The sequence below is a fragment of the Scyliorhinus canicula genome, chromosome 7, assembly GCF_902713615.1.
Source record: "Scyliorhinus canicula chromosome 7, sScyCan1.1, whole genome shotgun sequence".
Lineage (NCBI taxonomy): Eukaryota > Metazoa > Chordata > Chondrichthyes > Carcharhiniformes > Scyliorhinidae > Scyliorhinus > Scyliorhinus canicula.
In genome coordinates this window covers 61,887,406-61,911,898 of record NC_052152.1, presented here as the reverse complement: position 1 = coordinate 61,911,898, position 24,493 = coordinate 61,887,406, and the positions used below count along the sequence as shown (strand labels likewise).

The 24,493-nt window shown below is 43.8% G+C and overlaps 1 protein-coding gene across 6 annotated transcripts in view; it reads left to right on the top strand.

The window, feature by feature from the left end:
• Nucleotides 1-24,493, top strand: part of sytl5 (synaptotagmin-like 5) — a 280,747-nt gene that overhangs the window by 135,886 nt on the left and 120,368 nt on the right. For all 6 annotated transcript variants that reach the window (XM_038802150.1, XM_038802146.1, XM_038802147.1 and 3 more), the window contains one exon: nt 9,457-9,977. In XM_038802150.1, the coding sequence (XP_038658078.1) occupies nt 9,859-9,977 (119 nt within the window). In that variant the 5' untranslated portion in view covers nt 9,457-9,858. The remainder of the gene's footprint in view (nt 1-9,456; nt 9,978-24,493) is intronic.

Genomic DNA, 24,493 nt, shown 5'->3' with positions numbered 1-24,493 from the left:
CCACGCGTGAAATTGGGATCGGTGCCGGTTCCTCGATTCTCCGGCTCCCAAACACGCCACATAACCCCTACTTGCGGCCATTGCCAGAGGCCCGCCCCGCTATTCTCCACCCCCAACTGCCCGAAGTTCCAACGGCGTGGGTCAAATGTGGTCCTGCTGTCCGGGATACTTGAGTGGTGACTGTAAATTCAGACTGCGGCCACTATGATCGGAGGGCAGGGGGAGCCTCATATGGGAACGGGCTATTTTTGGGTGGGCGGTCAGGGTCGGGCGCACGGCCAATCGGGGGCACTATTTATGCGGTCCAGCTTCGGTCTGAGTCCGCCATGGAGCACAGCGCGGCCTCTGACCCGGAAGTGCAGGGGCCCGTATCTGCAGCTGGTGCTACAAGTTTCACGACGGGTCCCTGCTAGCCCCCTGCAAGGCTGTGAATATATGTCCTTTTGACGCCAGTTTTTCCGGCGTAAAAGGCCACAGTTTTCACGATGGCGTGGGGACATAGTCCCTGAAACGGAGAATCCAACCCATTATCTTTTTCTTTGTGCAGGGCCACAATATAAAATCTGTATAGCATTCAGGGTTCAATTTAAAAACCCAACTGTTTTCAAAACTCTACTCCAACTGAAGGAGTTTAAAAAAATGTTTGAACAGGGTTTAGGATGGTGGAGGTCATTCCTCTATTTGCTGCCTTCATTCTCTTGTTGTGACCTTGAGTAATGTGTATAAGATTGGTCCTTAATTTTTTGAATTGATCTCAAAACATCTGTACAGGCGAATTAAGGAATATGTTCCCCATTGGCTTTCATACGTACAGTAAAAACAGTTTTAAAATAACGTAAAGAACCAGTTCTAAGTTTGTCCAATGGATTTATTTTCATTTGTTCATGGGATTTAGGCATCACAGGCAAGGCAGCATTTGCTCCTGCAAAACTGGTGATAAACTATCACCACAATGCTGTTCAGCAGAGAGTTTGACTATTTTGACCCAGTGGCAGTATATTTCCACGCCAAGATGGTGCTTGACTGTGCAGAGGGACTTGCAGATGGCAGAACTCCCAGGCACATCCTTCCTATGTCCTTCAAGGTGGTAGATGTTGGGGATTTGGAGGATGTTGTAAATTGAAGAAGGAGTTTTTGCAACTTGCTGCTCTGCACATTTTAAATGACACACTATGCAACCGAGGTCCACTAGTGCTAGACGGAGTGAATGTTTAAGGTGCTGGATGAGGTACCAATAAAGCAGGTTCTAATCTTATGAAGTGCTGTTGGAGCTGCACTCATCTAGGCAAGTGGAGAGCATTCCATCACACTCCTAACTTGTCCGTTGTAGATGTGGGAAAAGCTTTGTAAGCGTGTCACTTGTTGCAAAACACCTAGCCCCAGACATGCTTATAGCCACAGTATTCATATGATTGGTCCAGTTAAGTTTCTGATCAACTCCAGGAAGATGATCTAAAAACAGAAAATGCTAGAGCAACTTTGCAGCTCTGGCAGCATCTGTGGAGAGAGAAACAGTCAAGTTTTAAATCCACTCAGGAGATGTGACGAGAACTAAACATTTTCCAATCATCATCGAGCAAATGCATTTCTGTTCTCATATTGGAGAGAAGGTCATTGATAAAGCAAATGAAATGATTGGGACTAGGACACTGCCCGGAGGAACTCCCGCAGTATTCTCCTGAAGCTGAGATGATTGGCCTTCAAAAACCACAAGTAGCATCTGATGTGACCATCAATTCACTAGACACATGATTGGAAGTAAACTGTGGTTTTAATAGTCTTACAGCTAAGCCAGCCTGCGACCAGAGGAACTGAGAGCAGGCTTACGGCTGCAGTACTTTATACTTCCGGTTAGTGGGAGGAGCCATGGGCGGAGCCAAGGGTGGAGCCCAGTACAAACTCCTCATCTCCCCCTATGGGCAGAGCCGTGCAACGGCTGACATACAGAGCCCACAAGGACACAATACACACAAGGCAATACAGTGTGAATTACGATGCATATAATTCACCACAGCATCCTTTTCACAAAGTACACGTACAATACAATGTTAGTGTTGGAGCAAATCATGATCAATGTACTGCTTGCTCAGAGCACACAGTTAGTACTGCTTCCAGATTTTTTTGCTATGACATGAAGGTGACATTGAGAGCATGGAGGAGATTCATTCGGCAGATCGCTGGTCTAAAACTGGGGGCCATAAAAATCGGATAGCCACTATTAAAAGCAATAAGGAATTTAGAAGAAACTCTCTTAGCCCAGAGAGCTGTTAGAATGTGGAATCTGCTATCACATGGGTTATTTGAGACAACTAGCATTCCTTGAAAGGAACAATTAAGTGAGGGAGAGAGATGTGCAAAATTGAGCTGGATGAAGTAGTGTCAGCGAAGGCTGGTGCGAAGCGTCAACATTGGCACAGCTCAGTTGTGCCAAATGGCCTGCTTATGTATTAAACAGATCTTTGTTTGCATTTTCATATGTCATGTGCTAATGCCTGCTTCAGGCATGGGTAAAGGATTCCTCTGGCTTGTTCATACCCAATATAGAGGGCGCCGCACCTCCAGTTGGAAATATTTGTGCGTTTCTTCATGCCATTTTGGGAACTTTGAAAGCCAAGTAGCTCCTGAAAATTGGCTTCTGCATGACCCATTTCAAGACCCAAGTGTTTAAAAAAAAATAACTTTAATGGTCAGTTTTTCACAATTGTTCACCGAGAGTAACAGGGCAATATGAATTAGATGAAAAAGAATGGGGGTAGAAATGACAGATACGGCAGTAAAATGTGAAACAAATAGCAAAACAAAGGAGTAAGAGGGCAAAATTAAAGGCAGCCCAAAAAACAAGATAACAAACAGAAATAAATAAAAACTATGTACGGAAAGAGTGAAAGCTGAATGTAAAGAAATTCAGCCTAGTTTTTAAAAACTGTATAGGGATTGATATTGAATTTATTATAAAGAAACGGTATTGGTGTGAATAGTGAATTACAAATATTACGCCTTGGATTCAAAAAAACCCTGTGTGCTCACAGGTAGAAAGTGCATAAAGGATAAAATGTTTTCAACAGTTCAAGGGAAATTATACTAAAATATGGGAACATTATATCTACATAGTCGATTTTGGATTTTGAAGCACAAACATCCTGGTTGGCAACAGATGGTACAAAGCATTAACTTTAGTATGGATAAAATTATCACTTAACATAAACCCAGGAGGATTTAGCAACATTCTATTAAACACAATTCTCACGTTCAAATCATGTGTCATGAAAAGCAAATAACATGCACCTTATTTTGTATGTGGTGAGCAGCAGGTGGTGGTGGATGAGAATGAGTCATGCATGCAGTTACTTTTGAAAAGAAAGAAACACACTCTTTTCACAGCTAGAAGTGGGAGGACATTAGGACATCAAATTGGACAACTGGAAAGCTTATTCCATCTGTTTTGTATTACTGATGAATAAAATGGATAATTTACTGATAGTTTTAGTGATGTAAGTTTTATTGATGTGCAGCATTTAAAACAACTAATGTCTTGTCTGGAGATATCAGTGTCGCAATACAACTTTATTTCATTAATGCTAACGGTTAATGCTTCTCTGTTTTGTAGGACATTCTATTTTTGACAAGCATCTTAAAATGCAGCCGGTATTCGTTAACTCACCTATAGACTAGGCTGCAGTAGTCAGATCCATGCAGCGTATCACAGGCTACGTGCCTAGTTATATAGTAATGTCAGCATTGTTTTCTATTGTGAAATAATATTACATTAGTGCCTGCTTTGGACACCCTTTACATGAAAATTAGACGACAGTGACACAATGGGATGAAAAATGCAACAGGCATTTTATGGTTGACCTAACACTATAATGCAAGTTCAGCCTAATTCAATATTTTCTAAATTTCTAACAAGTAATGCCTAGAGGTCAAGGGCAGGATATCTGATGGCAGCAACTTTTGCTGCAATGCTTTTGAAAGGAAGATACAGGACGACTTGCAGTTTGAATGCTGAGGTAATCTGGCAATGAAGGGTGGCTCTGTTTGGAGGAGGGGACAATAAAGTGCAGTGGAAGTTAAGATGGCAGGGTGTAGAGGTGCAGTCCCATCCGTGGCCTAAATCTGTGGGTAGGCAAGGAAGAAATTTGGTGGCCTGCACACAACTGCCATGATAAGCAAATAAATGTTATATGTTAATTTAGTTTTCTTTCAAAGCACATTGTTGCTTTGACTGGATGTTTGTGTGGCTCACCATCTTGGGGAATATACTTTGCCAACTGTTTACTTTCCAAATGCACTCGGTCTTCCATTCTATACTGGCCAACATTCCTCTCTTCACAACCACCAGTATCAAAAAACTGATTACTTGGTCTTTCAACTCTGCTGTTTGTGGAACTGTGCCATGTATAATTGTCCCATTTGGCTACATAGACTGCCCTTAAAATGTAACCGTTTGTTATGAAGCATTTCCAAACTATTCTATGGACATGATGCTATATAAATGTATTAAGTTCTTTTTAATATTGCCATACAAAATGTTACGATGAGTGACTGATCGGCAACTAACAAGCTCCAAGAATGCCAGAAAAAGATTCCTCAGTGTCTGTTGCTAATCTAGATTGGCCAGTGTCATGGGCATGTAGGTGGCATACTTTTGTCCCATTTTTCTTTGCATGATCCTTGAAACCCTGGGCGGAATTCTCCGATCACCGACGGCAAAATTGTATTCGCCGATCGTCCGGAGAATCCCCATTTATGCTGGAATCGGGGACGGCACCATTTTTGCGATGCTCTGCCCCCTCAAAAAGTACGCCATATGGATGGTCTCAGGACATCACCTGAGGCCCTCCCTCGATGCTCCGCCCCCAATGGGCCGAGTCTCCGACGGCATGGGACACGTGTGCTCACACCGGGCTGAGTCCAGCTCCGCCCCAATCTGGGGGGAGCCATTCCGCTGGCAGGGGGGCCTTCGTCGGAGGATGGGGGGACTGGTGGGGGGTTGTCCGGGGGTGGTGAGGGTGGTCACGGAGGACAGTTTTTGGCAGGCTGGGTCTGGGGGCTTTACGCTGGGCGGCTGCTAGCCCCCCCCCCACCGGACGTAGGATCGGTGTGGAGGCGGTGCCCACTTTCTGGTCGTAAGACCAGACAGATCCTGCGGACATAGCCACATGGTCGGAGAATCCAGCCCGCTGTTCTCAGAGGAATGCTGCATATAAATATAAGCAGTGAATGAAGAGCTGAGGGGTGAGAGAAAATTGCTAATGCTTCCTTCATTGACTTATGATGAAAGGGCAGGAGTGAACACATTATTCACCATGTCTAGGTCCTGAGCACTGATCATTATATTTGCTAAAATTAATAGTTCTGGAATGAGGAGAAAGAAAGATTCAGGTGGTCGAGAGGAAATCAAAAGATTTGGATTGCGATATTATCAGGTTCTTCATCTGGTTGGTAGTCATGGAATCCTAGGCTACATTAATGCATGGGGCATTAGTAAAAATAATCTTTATTAGTGCCACAAGTTGGCTTACATTACCACTGCAATGAAGTTCTTACAGTATTCATAAGAACTGAAAAGGTAGGAATGAGAAAGAGCGACAAGGTTAGTCCTTAATGTTAATGGGTAAAATTGGGAAGCACCAATCCTAACTTTCAACAAAGCTGAAGATGGTTAATCCTATTATTCCAGGATCTTGACTTAGACATCCTCTCTGGTAGGGCAATACTAGATTGTCACTCTTTTATAAACACTCTTGAGCATCGTACATTTTATGGTTGTGCTTATACAGGCTGACATCCAACTATGCAGCTTAGCAACATCAGACACATTCAATAATGAGCTGGTTCTCTGCTCCATTAGATTTTCAAACAGGCAATGAAGACAAGTATTAATCATTTTGTATCTTTAGCATACAGTGATTAGTAGTGTTGCTTCACAGCGCCAGGGTCCCAGGTTCGATTCCCGGCTTGGGTCACTGTCCGTGCAGAGTCTGCACGTTCTCCCGTGTCTGCGTGAGTTTCCTCTCGGGTGCTCCGGTTTCCTCCCACAAGTCCCGAAAGACGTGTTTGTTAGGTGAATTGGACATTCTAAATTCTCCCTCCGTGTACCTGGACAGATGCGGAGTGTGGCATCTAGGGGCTTTTCACAGTAACTTCATTGCAGTGTTAATGTAAGCCTACTTGTGACAATAAAAGATTATTATATTATGTATTTCTTCAATTTTTTTAAAGATATGTCTAGCAATTACTTGTTGAGATGAAAATCAGCAGCCTACTCCATTTCAAACACATTGACCATCTTCCTTTGTTTGGGATTGTACCTAACACAAAGGAAGATGGTTGTGGTTGTTGGAGGACAATCACTTCAGTCCCAGGACACTGCTGTAGAAGTTCCTCAGGCTAGTGTCCTAGGACCAATCAACTTTGGTCGCTTCATCAGTGACCTTCCCTCCATCGTAAGGTTGGAGGTGGCGATATCTGTTGATGATTGTACAATTTTAAGCACCTTTCATGACTCCCCAGACACTGAAGCAGTCTGTTTTCCGTATGGAAGCAGACCTGGACAACATTCAGGCTTGGGCTGATGAATGGCAAGTAAAGCACACAACACAGAAGTGCCAGACAATGGCTAGCTACAAAAATACAGAATCTAACCATCTCCTGTTGGCATTCAATGGCATTACCATCACTGAATTACCCACAATCAACACCCTGGGGATTGCTATTGACTAGAAACCAAAATGGACCAAACATATGCTAAATCAGACCCTGGCTGCAAGAGCAAGTCAGAGGTTTGCAATTCTGCAGAGAGGAACACATCTATAGCCCCAAGTCCTGCCCATCATCTACACCGCACAAGTTAGGATTATAATGGAATATACTCCACTTCCCAGGATGAGTGCAGCTCCAACAGAATTCGAAGTTCAACACCTCCACTGAGGACAAAGCATCCCGCTTGATTGGCACCTCACCCCCACCTTAAACATACACTCCTCCCCCACCGAAGCACAGTGGCAGAAGTGTTTATTATCTACAAGATCCGGAGCACCAACTCGCCGAGGTTCCATCACCCACCTTCCTAACTTGTGATCTGTACTGCCTTAAAGTGCAAAGACAGCAGATGCATGGGAATAAGTTCCCCTCCATGTCCTCCTGTCATGGAACTATATGAGTGTTCCTTCACTGTCGCTGGAACTTCCTTCCTATTGACACTAAGTGGACCGACAACATATGGGCTGCTGTGGTTCGAGAAAGCGGCTCATCACCACTTTCTTGAGGTTAAGTAGGGATAGGCATTAAATGCTGGCCTAGCCAGCAACGTCCAAATTTTGTGAACAAATTTTTAAAAACGTATATACTAACATGATCAAACTCACTTCAACTTGCACAACTTAGGTTCATGTAATAGTTTAACATATTGGTCTTCCTCACATCAGGTGGATCAATTTGCTTGGCTTAAAAGTAATTTTAGCTATGGTCCTGTATTCTAATCTTGCAATCTTTGCCAGTCCTGACTGTCCGCATACTATTGTCTCTTTTGTTTCTGTAAAAAAAGCAACTACTGTGGTCTTTTTCCAAATCTCTCTTCTGTCTGTCTCTCTTTTTACATCCAAAAGAGTTCTGACACTGTGTTGAAGAGTTTGTCAGTTGCCAAAGAAGGATAATTAATTGCTTAATATTTACAATCCATAAGGTAACCCTGTCAAAGATTGTTTATTCACATTTAGGCCTCTAATCCTGTCTTTTTTAAACTTGTGTGAATGAAGTATGCATTAAAGCATCGAGGGCGAGATCTACCAGCCGCGTTACTCCCGAAAGGCGGTGAGCACAATACAACCGATAGATGCTGGGAGATCCTTGTCTAGGATCTACCCAGCCTGCCATGCTTTGCGAGATTTATCACAATCACGCAAGACGTTGCGATATGAATCCTACCCGTTGTGGCCGGGATCGATTTTCAGCAGTCTCAATCTAATATGCACACCCACAATCTACCCAAGGCATCTTGAAGATCTCGGGTGAGTGCTGGTCTCTACCAATGTGGATGAAATGTCAGTCCCAGGGGATTGGAGGCCCCCAGATATTGCCCTCTGGGCAGCATGGCACGCTGCACTGCTGGAGTCACTTGAGGCCAAGGTGGCAATTTGGCACTTTTCCCGCAATGGGGATCGGGCCTCGAGGTGACCTGCCCGCACGGGTGTGGGGGTGCTGAGGCCCCCCTTATGGGTGAGTTGGGGCTGGGGGTGTGGGGTTCAGGGGTCGTGTCGGAGGGTAGCGAGATCTCATCCTGCACTGAGGAGTCCTGGCGAGCCGAGTTCCTCAGTGCAGGAACCGGCTTGTGTAGTGAGGGTGTAGACCCTTGCCATTCGACACTGCAGAAAGCAGGGACCTATCTATCGGGTTCCTGAGCCTGTATGGCATGAAAATGTTATTTTTCATCTGATGCCTGACTTTGACGTTCAAAGTGATGTACTCTGGTTTAGTAATACATATCTCCTGTTCACAGTGATGTCCTCTGCTTTCGCAATAGATATCACCTGATTTTTTTTCCCCTCATCTTCATTGAAAAATAAAATTATAATTTTTTTCCAAAACTAACTCCAATCCGTCCTCAATCAAACTACAAAGTGGTGACTCTTTCCCATGTTACTTTAAAATCCCTCTCGGGTACGCAACAGTGGCGTAGGCTCATTTTACTGTTTCTCTTCTCCACCATTGCTGAAATGCATTTCTTCCCAATACACTAATACCTTTGTCTGGATAAGATTCAGAGCTTCACATTATGTACACCTGTAGAGAAGGAGCTGCATTCACCATTTACTTGGCAGAATTTTACTACAGCACTAGACACACACTTCCAATTAATTTCCCATTTTTTGCCACACCAGCCATTCTCTGGTCTCTCTATTCTAAGTGATATTAGTACCAATTTAGGGAACATTATGTGCTGCAGTCTCATGCACCCTGGAATGGGATTGGAGTTGCATTTCACATATGACACTTGGAGCCAGTAAATGCAAGAAACTTTCATCCTCTCAATTTGAGATGGAGTTGTACAGACCATTGCCTAAATGAGTCACCCAGTTTAGATACTGGTTCCTGCTTACAAACCAATCAGCAAGTCAAAGTGAATATTTTCATTTTTAATTGCTCTGCTAACCAGGTTAGCTAAAAAGGTAGCTTTGGAGTGAGCCAATACTGCGTACCTAAACTGATATATAAAGTTGCAATTAATTACTCGGGTACTGTGGCTAAATATTAATATCTGTCACATTGTTAAATTAATTACTTCTAAAATGTACCATTTCCAGGATAGTAATTGACTATATGTGAACAGCAATCTATTTTTTCCATTTCGGACATGCCAGGCTCAATGATTACCAAGTTAGCTAGTTGATATTAACGAGATTTAAGAACATATTTTATTGACTTAACTTTTGCTTTCCCTTTTTAACAACAAAGGTGACCCCCCGAGCTCAAAAGAAGTAAATGTGTACGTTTTCAGGTGCAGGAAAAGTCATGAGATCCCCACGGATTGATGTTGGAATCGATGCTATGGGAACTGGAAGATACTGACTTTGTTTAACAAGATATTGTTGAAAAATTGCTTTGAGGGAATACTGTCGATTTGCACATCTTGAAAAAGTATTAACAGCGCCACTCTGAGAAGAGTTATTTTTGGAGAGAATACACTTAATCATGTTCGTTGGGAAGATTTCCACATTGAACCATTTCTGTTCACATTTGTTACGTTCACTTCATTGACTCCTGAATTTTCGCCCAGTAATTTTCTCCTCAACTAATCTTCATTATCAGCGCCACCACATCCAAGGAGAGTGTTCTTAAGATTGTCACTGCAGGAGCATGTCCAAAACTACTGAGATTGTCAATCTGTCATTCTTATTGGACAATGAAAAGGAAATGATTTTGGAAGTTTTACACCGCGATGAACAGTTGAGAAAAGTTGAAGAGAAGCGAATACGGTGAGTGAAATGTGAGGGAAGTATTGATCTATGTTACAAATTGGCAGAAGCATTACCAGCCAATACAATAAATTCAATTTGCACCCAGATCATGTATTTACACAAATATTTTTGTGGCTCGTGCACTTTTTATTGCTTTCATAAATGGAAAAGAAAAAGGTGCAGAAGGCTGATAGGTCTCATTTTGTACAGTTTTCTGGACATGGTAAATTCTGGATAGGCATATTCCCATAGATATAATCACAGGACAGTGTAATCAGGCCACTTTTATGCACCTTAGTGGTTAATACAAAGTCAGGCGATTTGAGAGTTAAGTTAATTCACCCAACGTCAATAAGAGAATGTGTGGAGCATGCTAGAAGAGCCTTGTGATGAAGCTGTAAATAGATGAGGAAATCAGCGAAATACAGTAAAGTCTCTTGAGCAATGATGTTGGTATGGGGACAAAAACAAAAAGTATTGGTATAGAAGTGTATGTAATAGATGAAACAAATATACTAATGTTGTCTGTTTAAAGGCTCAGATGTTTGTGAGTCAGATTGACTTGGCAGCCCTTTAAAAATGCGAGTGGGTCCAGATTCGGTATTCCTGACCCAATTCCCAGGCTGTGCAGTTTTCGAGAGTGCCTTTAAAGCCAGCACTACACTGCTTTGTGTCAGAAGTCCACATCTGGCACTCCTGACATGGCTAGCTCTATTGTGGGGTTAGGCATGTCCTCTTCCCCTGCATTTTTCATCTATCTTACAAATTGGAAGGAGCATTAACAGCTAATACAATAAATTAAATTTGTACCCAGATCATGTATTCACACAGGGTCGGGCCAGAATTTTAATGATTGGTGGTTACAGCCATTCAAAGAAGTAATGAATCCTAATGTGCATGAGGAGACTTTTTTAAAGGCATATTCAAAAGATCCCACTCATGCCCCTATGCCAAGTTCCATGGGCAGGCTTTACCTTTTAACTCACCCTCTATGTCACCTTCTGCCCCCCCCCCCCCCCGTGTCAAGCTCTGACACTTCCGTACCCACTGGTGCTGGGAAGTGTACAATGGGAACATTGCAGTGTTAAGTTTGATTTTGTAAGACAATTTTTTTTTAACTGTACTCTGTTGATTCATCTCTCCTATAAAAAAGGTCTTGAGGGCAGAGGTTGGCATAGGAGACATGAGGGGACATAAGAAGTGGATGGAATATGGGCATGATGGGACTGAGGGGATGGATTGGATTGGGGAGTGTTTGGAGAGGAAAGGAGGGTTAAGGGTTGGAGGATCATCGTTTTTAACTTGGCTAAGATTTCTCGGCATCGAGGCAGGCCTTTTAAACAGCCCACTTCCACACCCACCTGCGGCTGGCCCGAACCCAACTTGCACCTGGCCCCCAGCAATGAAGATGTTGTCTTGGCCGGCACTTGCCCGTCAACCGGACAGGCCAAGCCGGGAGTTTTTCTGACTCCCCCCCCCCCCCCCCCCCCCCTTGAAAGTGAAAGCCAGGCCATTGTACAAGACAAATGACACTCGCTGCCTACCTCAACTCTATTTTTGAGGATTGAATCCAAAATCACTTGACACATTTCATTTTATTGATTGATCTCATAAAACGAAATGTTAGAAGGGTACATGATTAATGAATGAGTAACACCTACAAGGACAAGTCTGCTCTAATAGCACTGGCAATAAACAGTTGCCTGGAAACTGTTGTCAAATAATATTGCCTCACAGCGTGCTACAAAGGTGCGAAAATGTACATCAACTAAGCTTGTTCCTCTCAGTATCCACTCCAGTGACAACCGTTTCTATTATATTTGCTATTTGCTTCCTTTGGCCTTTTGTGCTCTGTTTGAAATAACCGCAGCAGAATCATTAAAATTAACATAACATTTTATTTGAACATTTATCAGTAATTCATTACTGATCATTACTTTTTTCTTCAATAAAATACAAGACACGTTTGCAAATTTTCACAATACCTAAGGATTAATAATTTGAAGTACAGATTTTGAATGGTCGTTCAGATTTATATTTGCAAGTGTTTAAAGAAATGATGCAGCGTCAATCCAGCCGTGTTTTAAGGAAGGTTACAGGTGCTGGTATCATTGTTGCTGTAAGGAGCTGATGTGCAATGCAAGAAAGAAGATCATGATTGCAATGTGTAATGAATAAAGTAGATTATCTTTAGTCCATAGCCTACCTACCTTTCCAAATGGTGGGCTATTAATTCCCATAGTAGCACATGTTTTGTGGCTCGTCTTGTACACCTTCATTATTATATATGCTCAAATCAAATCATTGTTCCCTTTCCACTTTCATACAAAACTTCGCCCTGGAACTGCTGCCCCATTTCTTTTATCTTTCCATCTAATCTCCTGACTGTTGTGCAAGCCAAGGACTTGAAAAAGGTTTGATGTAGATTGGTTAATCTTTTCTTTCTTAATTATCCTGTTTTTTCAATAAAGTCTACAGATTAAGGATGTTTTCTCACTTACAAAATATGCAATCTCCCTTGTTGACCTGTAACGATAGATACTTAAATAAGAACAAAAGAAAAAGGAGCACAAGTGGGCCGAAGGGCCTGTTCTGTGCTGTATTTTTCTATGTTCTATGTTCTATTTGGCTTCTCAAACCTACTCCGCCATGGGGCAGCATGGTGACGCAGTGGGTTAGACCTATGCCTCACGGCGCCGAGGCCCCAGGTTCGATCCCGGCTCTGGGTCACTGTCCGTGTGGAGTTTGCACATTCGTCCCGTGTTTGCGTGTGTTTCACCCCCACAACCCAAAGATGTGTAGGCTAGGTGGATTGGCCACGCTAAATTGCCCCTTAATTGGAAAAAAATGAATTGGGTACTCTAAATTAAAAACCAACCTACTCCGCCATTCAGTAAGATCATGCCACATTGCTCCACTTTCGCGTCTGCCACCCCACCCCCCATATCTCTTGACTCCCTTGTCAATCACAAATCTGCCTAACTCAGCCCAGAATATATTCAATGACCCAGCTACCATTGCTCTCTGGGGAAGAGAATACTAGCCAGCCTCTGAGAAGACATTCCTCCTCTTCTCTAACTTTTATAGGAGATCCCCCCCCCCCCCCCCCCCCCCCCCTCGTTCCAGGCTCCCCCATGAGGGGAATTATATTCTCAACATTTTCCCTGTCGGGCAGCTTCAGAACCGTATGTTAAAATAAGATCACCTTTCATTGTTCGAAACGCCACACCCGCCCAGCAACTGGAAATTCCCGCCTGAGGTCAATTGACCTTTACATGGTCCACGCCCCACCTGTGGTGGTCTTGCGGCGGAGTGGCTGAAGAATCCTAACCCGTAGGCTCAACCTGCTAACCTTTCCTCAGAAAATGAGTCCCTCATTCCAGGAATCAGCCTGCTGAGCCGTCTCCGAACTCTTTCCATGCAAGTATTTTCCTTTTTCAATGCCTGCCGATGCACCCCATTCCAGGTAATTATATAAGTGTAAATATTGTTGTGTTTCTACTTGAAGTTCAAATGACAAGCGCATGCAGATGATCCCTCACTGGTTCCTTTTTCTATAATGGTGATGAGATCTTTGCCCTTGCACTATTACAACCTAACCATGTAATTTGAGAGAAAAAAGTCCAGACAGGTAAGTTCTGTACATCCTGCAATGAATGTCAGGCAATATGGGGATTATCTAGTCAGATCAGTCAATCAGAATCTACGATGTAGTTGCTTCTTTGGGCTAGGTAGGTCCTGGAAAGATATTGGCCCGGATGTTGTAGTCTGTGGTAATGTGAAGGCATACGATGCAGACTGCATAAATTGAATTCCTACTTTCCTTGTGGCTACTGAGGAAACTTGCTCTCCTGACTGTAGCATGGATCCATCATTGAAGTGAGTAGGGAGGTCTAATTGTGAGACACAATTCCAGCAAACCCACACCCTTTTTGATATAGAACATAGAACATAGAACAGTACAGCACAGAACAGGCCCTTCGGCCCTCAATGTTGTGCCGAGCCATGATCACCCTACTCAAACCCACGTATCCACCCTATACCTGTAACCCAACAATCCCCCCCTTAACCTTACTTTTATTAGGACACTACGGGCAATTTAGCATGGCCAATCCACCTAACCCGCACATCTTTGGACTGTGGGAGGAAACCGGAGCACCCGGAGGAAACCCACGCACACAGGGGGAGGACGTGCAGACTCCACACAGACAGTGACCCAGCCGGGAATCGAACCTGGGACCCTGGAGCTGTGAAGCATTTATGCTAACCACCATGCTACCCTGCTGCCCATTTATGATCTGAAAATATCCCCCTTTAGGTCTACCTTCAGCTCAATGACAGCAAAGTTTTTTTAAGTATTTCTAAGCCTTTTAAATGTTTAATTTCTTCAACTTTTAATTCTAGGCGCTGGAATGTGGCGACTAGGGGCTTTTCACAGTAACTTCATTGAAGCCTACTTGTGACAATAAGCGATTATTATTAGCTCCCTCCAGAGCACGCCCCAGCTTTTCACAGTTGTTGGTGGGACCAAGGAGCTGGGTCTCATATACAGTATGGGGAAGGCATTATGAGCAGAGCAATGGCTGAAGCAGGGCTGGAAAGTGAGCAAAGCTGGGGCGCAGGGCATGGGCAGCATTAGGCCGGCTCCCCAGAAGTTAGTTTCCATTGATGTCCTCAATGGTGGCGAATGTCAGTGTTCACAGCTATTGGGATGGCAAGATCTGGGCCATTATCTTCAGAAAATCCTCTTCTATTAAGAATCAAATTTGGCTGCAAAAAGGATTCATTGTTTGAAAGGTCACAAAAGATCATGAGGTCTTCCTCCTTCTTTCGATGCACCCTACCATCCTTTTTTATTCCTTATCTTAGCTTCTATGAAAATAAAAACAATGATCTGTTTATCAACTTTATTATCCTCTTGAATATTATTCAGATTTGATTTGGACAATAAATATGGTGATGAATCGGTTTTGGTAAGAGGCGCATAAATGAGGTTGAAAGATATTCTTTTTTTTTAACAAAAATTTTATTAAGGCATTTATAGTTTTATACCAACAAAAGATACGCATGTAAACATAATTCAATGTATTGAGGTTGAAAGATTTTCAAACAAACAGTGCCCTCATCAATTTATTTCGCACAGTGGTTAGCACTGTTGCTTCACAGCTCCAGGATCCCAGGTTTGATTCCCGGCATGGGTCACTGTCTGTGCGGAGTCTGAACGTTCTCCCCGTGTCTGCGTGGGTTTCCTCCCACAGTCCAAAGATGCGCAGGTTAGGTGGATCAGCCAAACTAAATTGCCCTTTGTGTTCAAATAAATTGGTTAGGTGGGGTTACTGGGTTACAGGGTGGCGTGGGCTTAAGTTGGGTGCTCTTTCCAAGGGCAGGCGCAGACTCGATGGGCCGAATGACCTCCTTCTGCACTGTAAATTCTATGAAGACAACTTGAACTATTTTCAAATTACAGGATCAGACCAGCTAACCACACATACGTTTTACATCTTTTGTTTTTACAAATTGAAAGGTCAGTTCTTCATAGTTAGATTTTACAGCCAGTTTCATGTTCTTTGAATATTAATCTCTATTTGTCGCAAGCTTATTTGCTTGCATCCATTACCCGGTGATGCCATTAGCTACCCAAATTGAATCTCCACAAAAAAATACTAACATTTTAACATGTTGCTGCAAAATAATTATTGCAAAAAGGTTTGTGCTAAGTGCCATTTAGACACCAGTAGAATTTTCTCGTAATTGCACCTGATCTTCTGCCACAGCTCCAAGTAATCAGCAAAAACTTAGGAGAAATTGCAGCTGAACAGAGCTGATCTAGCCCAGCAGCTATATTCTTTAATGAACTGCTTCTGGAAGCTCCATTTCTGCTGCTCCCCTGAGATATTTCACTCCCACTGGGCCAACTCTTGGTCTCTTCCTGCTGTTTCCCATGCTGCAAAATGATCTCTGCTTTGCCATCTGCTTACTTTCCATGGCTGCTGACTCTGCTCTGCTTCACTCATCCTTCAGAACTCCTCCAATGACATTTGCTAGGCTCTGTGGACTAGCTCTTCATGTTCCTGCTGCTGACCTTGCTGCTGATTTGTACGGCCCTACAGCAATTTCCCTGTTCAGCTCCCTTGTCTGCACTCTTCTGATCAGTGGGTGCTTTACCCTCCCCAGCTCCACAGCTGGTCTTGTTTTTGGCTCTTGGTTTTCATTTATACTGGATCTACTGGTGTGCTAACAGCTGAGGCCATCATTCATCTCCTCACTCAAGGCCAATGCTCTGCACCTTCTGATTCCATTGGATAACCATCCCAGCACCTCACCAACTCTTGTAGCTTCACGATTCATGTTTTGCATATCATGACTAGGTCATATCTAATGCATACCGTATATCCTTTACCACCTTCGTGGCCCTCCCAAACACACTTCCTTCTCACCTGCCCCAGGAGAAGATTCTGAACCCATGACGCATGTAACTTCACATTTGAAATCTAAGCCTCACTCCGTTGCCCTTTCCCCGGTAAAACATTTACTACCTATCCACCTACCCTGCACATCTTTAGATTGTGGGGGTGAGACCTGTCATAATATCCACTCATGTATATCATGAGATGCAGACAGGCAGTGATTGACACACAGGATAACCAATGAATACACACCACACAGAACAACCAATCACCAGACAGGATACCACCACTACAAAGCCCACAGGACATCAAGGCTCTCTCTCTCTCAAAGGACACGGCTAGGGAGATAGTCACAGTGCACAGGCCAATGAACATCATCACCATGTGATAGAGAGTTAGTCTGGTCAAGCCAGTAGGAGGTTATCAGTTAGGTCAATAGAGTGTCAACCCACAGCAGATTATGTACAGCAATTAACAGGTTCAATAAAACAGTGTTGGACCATCTCCTGTGTCGGAAGCCTGTTTCTCGTTTTACTGCATCCAGTTGCAGTCGATGTTAGACCAACACAGATAACACATCAAGACCCACGCAGACACAGGAAGAATGTGCAAAATCCACACGGACAGCGACCCGGGATAGGATCGAATCCGGGTCCTCGGCGTCGTGAGGAAGCAGTGCTAACCACTGTGCCACCGTACAGCACTGCCCCCCCCCCCCCCCCCAGTAGAACTGCTATTTCTGCTTCCTCCACTACAAGAAGGATTGAACATATATGATGCGTATCCATTTTAAGCCATTCAAGCCATTTAAGGAGCTGGTTTAGCTCACCAGGCTAAATCGCTGGTTTTTAAAGCAGGCCAGCAGCACGGTTCGATTCCCGTACCAGCCTCCCCGGACAGGTGCCGGAATGTGGCAACTAGGGGCTTTTCACAGTAACTTCATTGAAGCCTACTCATGACAATAAGTGATTTTCATTTTATTTCATTTTTTTTCATTATATATCCAGTTGGATCACATCAATCTCCATCAGGTCATCTGTGCCAAAACTGTTCACTAATCTAGGATTATCCTGGGGAGCAAAGAATCTTTCGGCCTATATTCTTCGGTACTAGCTGCCTCCTAAAAGCTCTCAAATCTGCCCCTCTCATTTTTGGATGTACCAACAGATTGCAAATATTTTTTTTTAATCAAGATACTTATGTTGATTTCTGTCTGTACCTTTTGCCTATATAACCAAACATCTCCCAAGGTCCTCTATCCCTAGCCCTAAACTCCAGGGTTTCTAACTTCTCTTCAATAATTTCTTCCTTGTGTGTCTCCTCCCCAAGCTCATGTTGTCCATGAGATTCACCACCTGCTCCTTTTGACATTTATTACCATGAATGACCACTTAATCTCTCTGGCATTGTAAATGATACGCTTTCTCGAGCAATATCTCCCTTACCAACCCCTGTCCTTGCAGATTATGGTTTCTGTTCCAACTTCACTATGCCCTCAAGTTTTTGAATATATTATTACTTTCAAAATCCATGTCTATCTTCTCCATAACTCTGTTTGAATCCCCCTTGCAGCATAAAAAACATTTAAAACAAAGTCACAGACTACATTATCTGTGACTGTGAGCATGTAGGCAGCACGGTAGAACAAGTGGATAGCACTGTGGTTTCACAGCGCCAGGGTCCCAGGTTTGATTCCTTGCTGGGTCACTGTGCAGAGTCTGCACGTTCTCCCCGTTACTTCGTGGGATTCCTCCGGGTGCTTCGGTTTCCTCCCACAGTCCAAAGATGTGCAGGTTATGTGGATTGGCCATGATAAATTGACCTTAGTGACCAAAAAGTTTAGGAGGGGTTATTGGGTTACGGGGATAGGGTGGAAGTGAGGGCTTAAGTGAGTCGGTGCAGACTCGATGGGCCGAATGGTCTCCTTCTGCACTGTATGTTCTATGTTCTATGGTGCATTACTGCTACACATCTTCCTCAGCCCCCACACCCTGGCACACTGTTGGCCATATATGCCTCACTTCCAAAACCTCTTTTCGTGGAACTAGTCCCCTTGTTTCTCTTGGTACCTATCTAATCGCAGCCAGAGCATCTCTCACCCTCATAACATCACCTTGGGAATGCCCCATTACTAGTTGGTATCTCCTCCTCCTTTCCCTCATCTATATGCTGCCCCTTTTCAACATCACTCTCTCTCTAGTGGCTGGTTTAGCACAGTGGTCTAAACAGATGGTTTGTAATGCAGAACAATGCCAGCAGTGCAGGTTCAATTCCCGTACCAGCCTCCCCGAACAGGAGCCGGAATGTGGCGACTAGGGGCTTTTCACAGTAACTTAATTGAAGCTTACTTGTAACAATAAGCGATTATTATTATATTATTATTATTCTTCATGCATATTGATGACACTCAGTTGGACCTCTCCCATCTCTGTAAACCCTATCATTGTCTCTGCCTGTCAGTGTTTATGTAACATCCAGTCCTGGAAAAATCTAAAATAAATATTGGGAAAACCAGAGCTATTGCTTTTAACCATTTATTAACCAGACCACTTAAAACTTCAGCATTCTACTTGACACCAAGCCAAGCTTCTAATTCCATATCCTCTCCATCATAAAGCCTGTTGAAACCCCATGGCAGGATCATCTAACGCTGTAATATTCAAACCCCAACATTTGGAACCAAATTCATACCTCTGTCATCTCCCAGACTCAATTTGCTTCAAGGCCCGTTTACCGGGTATCCAATACCTGATCCTCCAATGAATTTCATCTCAGTTAAAACTCAAAGCCAGTATCATATTCTGTGTATCCATTGTCCCTGACCTCAGTGTACCACATGGTTTCCAATCCCCATACCTTAAATGTGACATTTTCATCTTTGTGTTCAAGTCCCTTTACAGCCTTGCCTTCTCTATCTCTGAAATTTTCTCCATTGCTACGACCCTGGAGCTGAAATGAATGGTTTTGGTTTTCCCAACTTTAAACAGGAGGAAGTTGTGATTTATCCATGACTTGATGGTGACTTATCCATTAGATAGACAATCTGAAAGCATGCAGACACTAGAGTCCAAAAGTGGCAGTGAAGAGGCTAAGAACCAGAGAACATAACAAAGTGGAAAATTACCTTACCATTTCCTGTCCACAAAAGGACAAATCCAAGCTGGTCAATTACTGCCCCTTAAAGCTACCTTCAATTATCAACAATGTTGCTATCAACTAGCATTGACTGCAACCAGTGTATGGGTATGTTGACTCCAGTCTTGATCTCAAAGCTTTGTGTCTTATACTGATCAGTGAGGACTGTCGTTGACATCTTGTGGCGGAGTCTGGGGATGATGATGAATGACAGCCGGCCTTTGATAGGGTCTTCCATAGCACTTCCTGATTGACTGAGTCAAAAGCCTTGGTCTGATTGAAGAAGGCCGTGCAGAATGGGTGATGTTACTCATGGCATTTCGCTTGAAGTTGCCGAGCAGTGAAAATCATGTCCGTTGTTCTACAGTTTTCTTCGGACTCTACACTGGCTTTCCAGAAGGAGTTCTTCAGAGAATGGGAGAAGGCGACTAGCAAAGTTTTTGGTGATGATCTTCCCGGCTATGGAGACTAGGGCGATTCCTCGATAATTCCCATTGTTCACTTTGTCTCCATTCTTGAAGATGGGGGTCAGCATCCCTGAAGTCGGCAGGAATTTCCTCTCTGTTCCAGATTTTCAGCCACAGTTGATGGAGATGAAAGGTGATCTCTTCTCCTCCAAGTTTGTAAATCTCTGTTTGGATCCTAGTCTTCAGATATTTAATGGCAGCTTTGACTTCATCCATACTTGGTAGGAGTCCAAGATCACCTTTGATGGGAGTTGGGGGATTTCCTCAAACACATCCTCGTATATGAATGCATCAAGGTTTAGGAGTTCTTTGAAATGTTCTCTTCACAGAAGGCTAATGTTTCCTCTGTCTCTCAAGAGGGTTCCGTCCTTACTCCGCACTGGTTCGAGGCCTGGAATATTGGGTCCATGTATTGCCTTGGTGTCACTGAAGAAGCCCCAAGTGTCAGCAAGGAGTTGCAGCTCCTTCGTTTTCAACGTCCACTATGGGTTCTTCATTTCCCTAGTTCTTCTTTGTACCTCTGCCTTGGAGACAGAGTCAAGGAGGAGATGTGGGAGATGGGGAGATAACTGTGAAGGGGGAAGCAGTGGTAGCCAACATCATGGCACCATAGGTGGGTCTGTTGCACAAAAAAGGAAGAGGGATGCATTCACAAGGGAAATAGGAGGAGTACGGAGCCAACATGTTCCTATCAAGAAAAAAGGGTGGGACCAACAAATCCAGTGAACTCTGGATATCGAAGGATATGCAGTATTGGATCAGGAGAAAAAGGGAGGCTTATGACTAATATCGATGGCTCAAAACCACAGATCCCCCAGAGTCGTATAGAATGTGCAAGAGGGAATTTAAATAGGAAATTTGGAGAGCAAAACGTGGACGTGAAAGGATATAGGCAGGTAAAATAAAAGAAAATCCTAAGTTGTTTTACGAGTACATTAAGCGTTAAAGAATAACTAGGGAAAGAATAGGGCCCATTCAGTACCACAGTGGTAATTTGTGTGTGGAACCAGAGGATGTAGGTAGGCTTCTAAATTAATACTTACATAGAACATAGAACATCGAACACTACAGCGCAGTACGGGCCCTTCGGCCCTCGATGTTGCGCCGACCTGTGAAACCATCTGAAGCCTATCTGACCTACACTATTCCATTTCGTCAGTGTTCACTCGTGAGAGGGACAGTTTGAGTATAAAAATCAAGGAGAAGGACTGTAATAAAATTAAACATATTAACATAGACAAAGAAGAGGTTCTGGCAAGCTTAACAGCAGTAAAATCTCCAGGACCAGATGAAATGTATCCGAGGCTGTTTTCAACTCCTCTCTGGCCACAGGAGAGTTGCCGGAGGACTGGAGGATAGCCAATGCGGTACTACTGTTCAAGAAGGGAGAAAGGCATAAACCAGGAAACCACAGGCTAGTCAGTCTAACCTCTGTGATGGGAAAACTATTGGAGGCAATTCTGAGAAACAGAATTCATCTGCATTTGGAGAGACCGAGATAAATCGAGAACTCAGAATTCAGGGAAGGTCAGGTCTGACCAATTTGATTGAATTTTTTGAAGAGGTGACCGGGTGTGTAAAGGAGGGAAATGCATTTGACGTAGTCTACTTAGACTTCAACAAGGCTTTTGATAAAGTCCCACATGAGAGACAGATAGCGAAGATAAGAGGCAATGTGATACTAGGAAATTTAGCAAATTGGATACACAATTGGCTGAGTGGCAGGAAGTAGAGTGTGATGGACGGGGGATATTTTTCTGACTGGAAACCTGTGTCCAGTGGGGTCCTGCAGGGATCAGTGCTGTAGCCCTTGCTGGTTGTGGTTTATATAAATGATTTAGATATGAATGTAGCAGGGTTGGTCAGTCCTTCCAACCCATTTGTAAGTCATATAAATCTGGACTACCTACAGATGCCACCTCAAAGCCCTGGAAATCAATACTGTCTGAGAAGGATTCTCTGCATTCGCTGGGAGGTCAGGCGTACTAACAATCATGTCCTTGAAGGAGCCAAGAGCACCAGCATCGAGGCCATGGTCATCCAAAACCATCTCATCTGGGCTGACTGTGCTTAGGATGTCAAGAGGTTCAACCACCATAGCAAATCTTCTTTGCCCAGCTCAAGGAAGGCTTCTGAACAAGGGAGGACAAAGGAAGCACTTCAAAGACATCCTGAAGGCTTACCTAAAGAAATGCAACATAGACGTCAATGCCAGTGAGACCCTTGCTCAGAAGAGATCTACTTGGAGGAACATCTTGATCAAAGGGACACAATTTTTCGAGGACACCCGACAGTAAGAGACACAATTATTCGAGGACATACGATGGCAAAAGGAGGTACAGAAAAGGAGCCTGATAAAGGAATACCAGCGATCTCGAGTTCAAGGACCAATTCCACCTCCCACAATCACCTACCAAGTGTGCGTTCATAAATGTGGCTCGAGGATAGGGCCCATCAGCAAGAGCCCGTGAGCAGTAACATGGGAGTTTCTTAGGTGGACAATCATACTTGTTAGCGAGTGATCACCAAAGAAGATTGCTATGTTGAATTTTATCGAAGTTGATCATTATTCCACAGTTGATATGCAACAAAAACATACAACCACAGCAAGAAGTCAGTGCAGATCCGAGTCAGAGGGTGGCTGGTCTGCTGAACACCTCTTTGCTCTCTCTCTCGTTCGTTCTCTCTCTCTCGTTCGTTCTCTCTCTCATTTGGTTTCTCTCTCGCTCTCTCTCTCTGGCACTCTCTCGTTCTCGTTCTTGTTCTCTCTCTCTCGTTTTCTCTCTCTCTCGTTCTCCCTCTGTCTTTCGTTCTCTCTTTCTCTCATTCTCTCTCTCGTTTTCTCTTGTTTTCTTTTTCTCTCTCTCTTTTTAAATAGATATATATATCTGTGTATCCAAGACTGTTGTACCAAATCAGCACGAATTTTCCTTCCACATCTGCTGCAGTGGAGTCTTTCCAATCCTAAACTGTCGTATGCTTTTTTGAGGGTGTGCCTGCAGTTCATATTGACCGAAGTTCATTGTCCTATAAAAGGTTCCTCTGGATATAAGATAATATGTTGTGTTCTTTGTTTAAGCTATGGAGTAAAAGCCTGCATCTTTCATCCTATATCCATTAGACAAAGTTTCTGTCAGCCAATTATATTCTCGACAAATTAAACAATTATTTTCTTGCATTATGCTAGGGATTGTTTCCCAAATTTCATCCTGTCCTATTCCCCATGGCTAGTTTCAATATTCCTTATGGCATACTACCTCTAACTTTCAAACTTACACATTCAGGAGCTCCTTTTGTTGGTGTTTCTGATTTATCAGTTGTTTATGCCTTGAGCTATTCATGATGTCACCCATCTAGCCTAACTTCTAATCAAACCATAGGATGAATCACTCTGTCCACTAAAGTAACTCTTAAACTGATTAACTTCGACACTTCAGTGAGCACCTTTATGAAGGGGCTGGTTTTGCTCAGTGGGCTAGACAGCTGGTTTGTGATGTAGAACAAGGCCAGCAGCGCGGGTTCGATTCCCGTACCAGCTGAGAATTCTGAATTCTCCCTCAGTGTACCCGAACAAGCGCCGGAATGTGGCTTTACAGCATTCCACTTCCAATGCTGCATAATTAAGTCTCCTGCCACTGCATTTTTCCATTGGGCCATAGGCTTTCCTCTTCTTTCTTTTTAAAGATATTTTACTCCAAACATACACAATACCAGCAAAATACACAGTCCAAAAAAGCATAGTTAACAGTTTGTACAATTTTCCCCCTTTTAATCCTCCCCCCATGATGAATAACTCCTCAAATAAAGTCGTTCCCTCCCCCCCACCCGAGCGAACTTAATCTTCTCCAGCCAGAGAAAGCCTTACAAATCCCCCAGCCAGGCTGCCACCCCTGGAAGCATCTCCGATCTCCAATTCAAAAGGATCCTTCGCTGGGAAATCAGGGAGGCGAAGGCCACAACATTGAACTCCTTCCCCTCTAGCAGCCCTGGCTCCTCCGAAACCCCAAAGGTTGCCACCATAGGGTCAGACCTGACCTCAGCCCCACTATCCTGGATAATATCCCAAACACGGCCTCCCAAAAACTCTCCAAATTCTCGCAGCCCCAAAACATGCGAGCATGATTCGCCGGCGCCCACACACACTTCTCACACTCATCTATTACCCCTTGGAAGAACCCACTCATCCTTGCCCAAGTCATGTGTACCCTGTGCATCACTTTGAACTGAATCAAGCTCATCCTCACGCAGGAGGAGGTTGAGTTCACCCCCTGCATCACCTCACACCAGAATCCCCATCCTATCTCCCTTCCCAATTCCTCCTCCCACTTAATGCTTTATCCTCACCACCAGTGGCTTGCCCTGCTCTCCCAACCACCCGTATATGTCCCCAGTCCTACCCTCTCCCAAGTCATCATGAAGCGGCACTTGCTCTAACAATGTGTACTCCAGTAGCTGGGAGAACATTGGCCACTCCTTTTGCATGAAGTCCCGCATCAGCATAAATCTAAACTCACTGCCTTAGGGA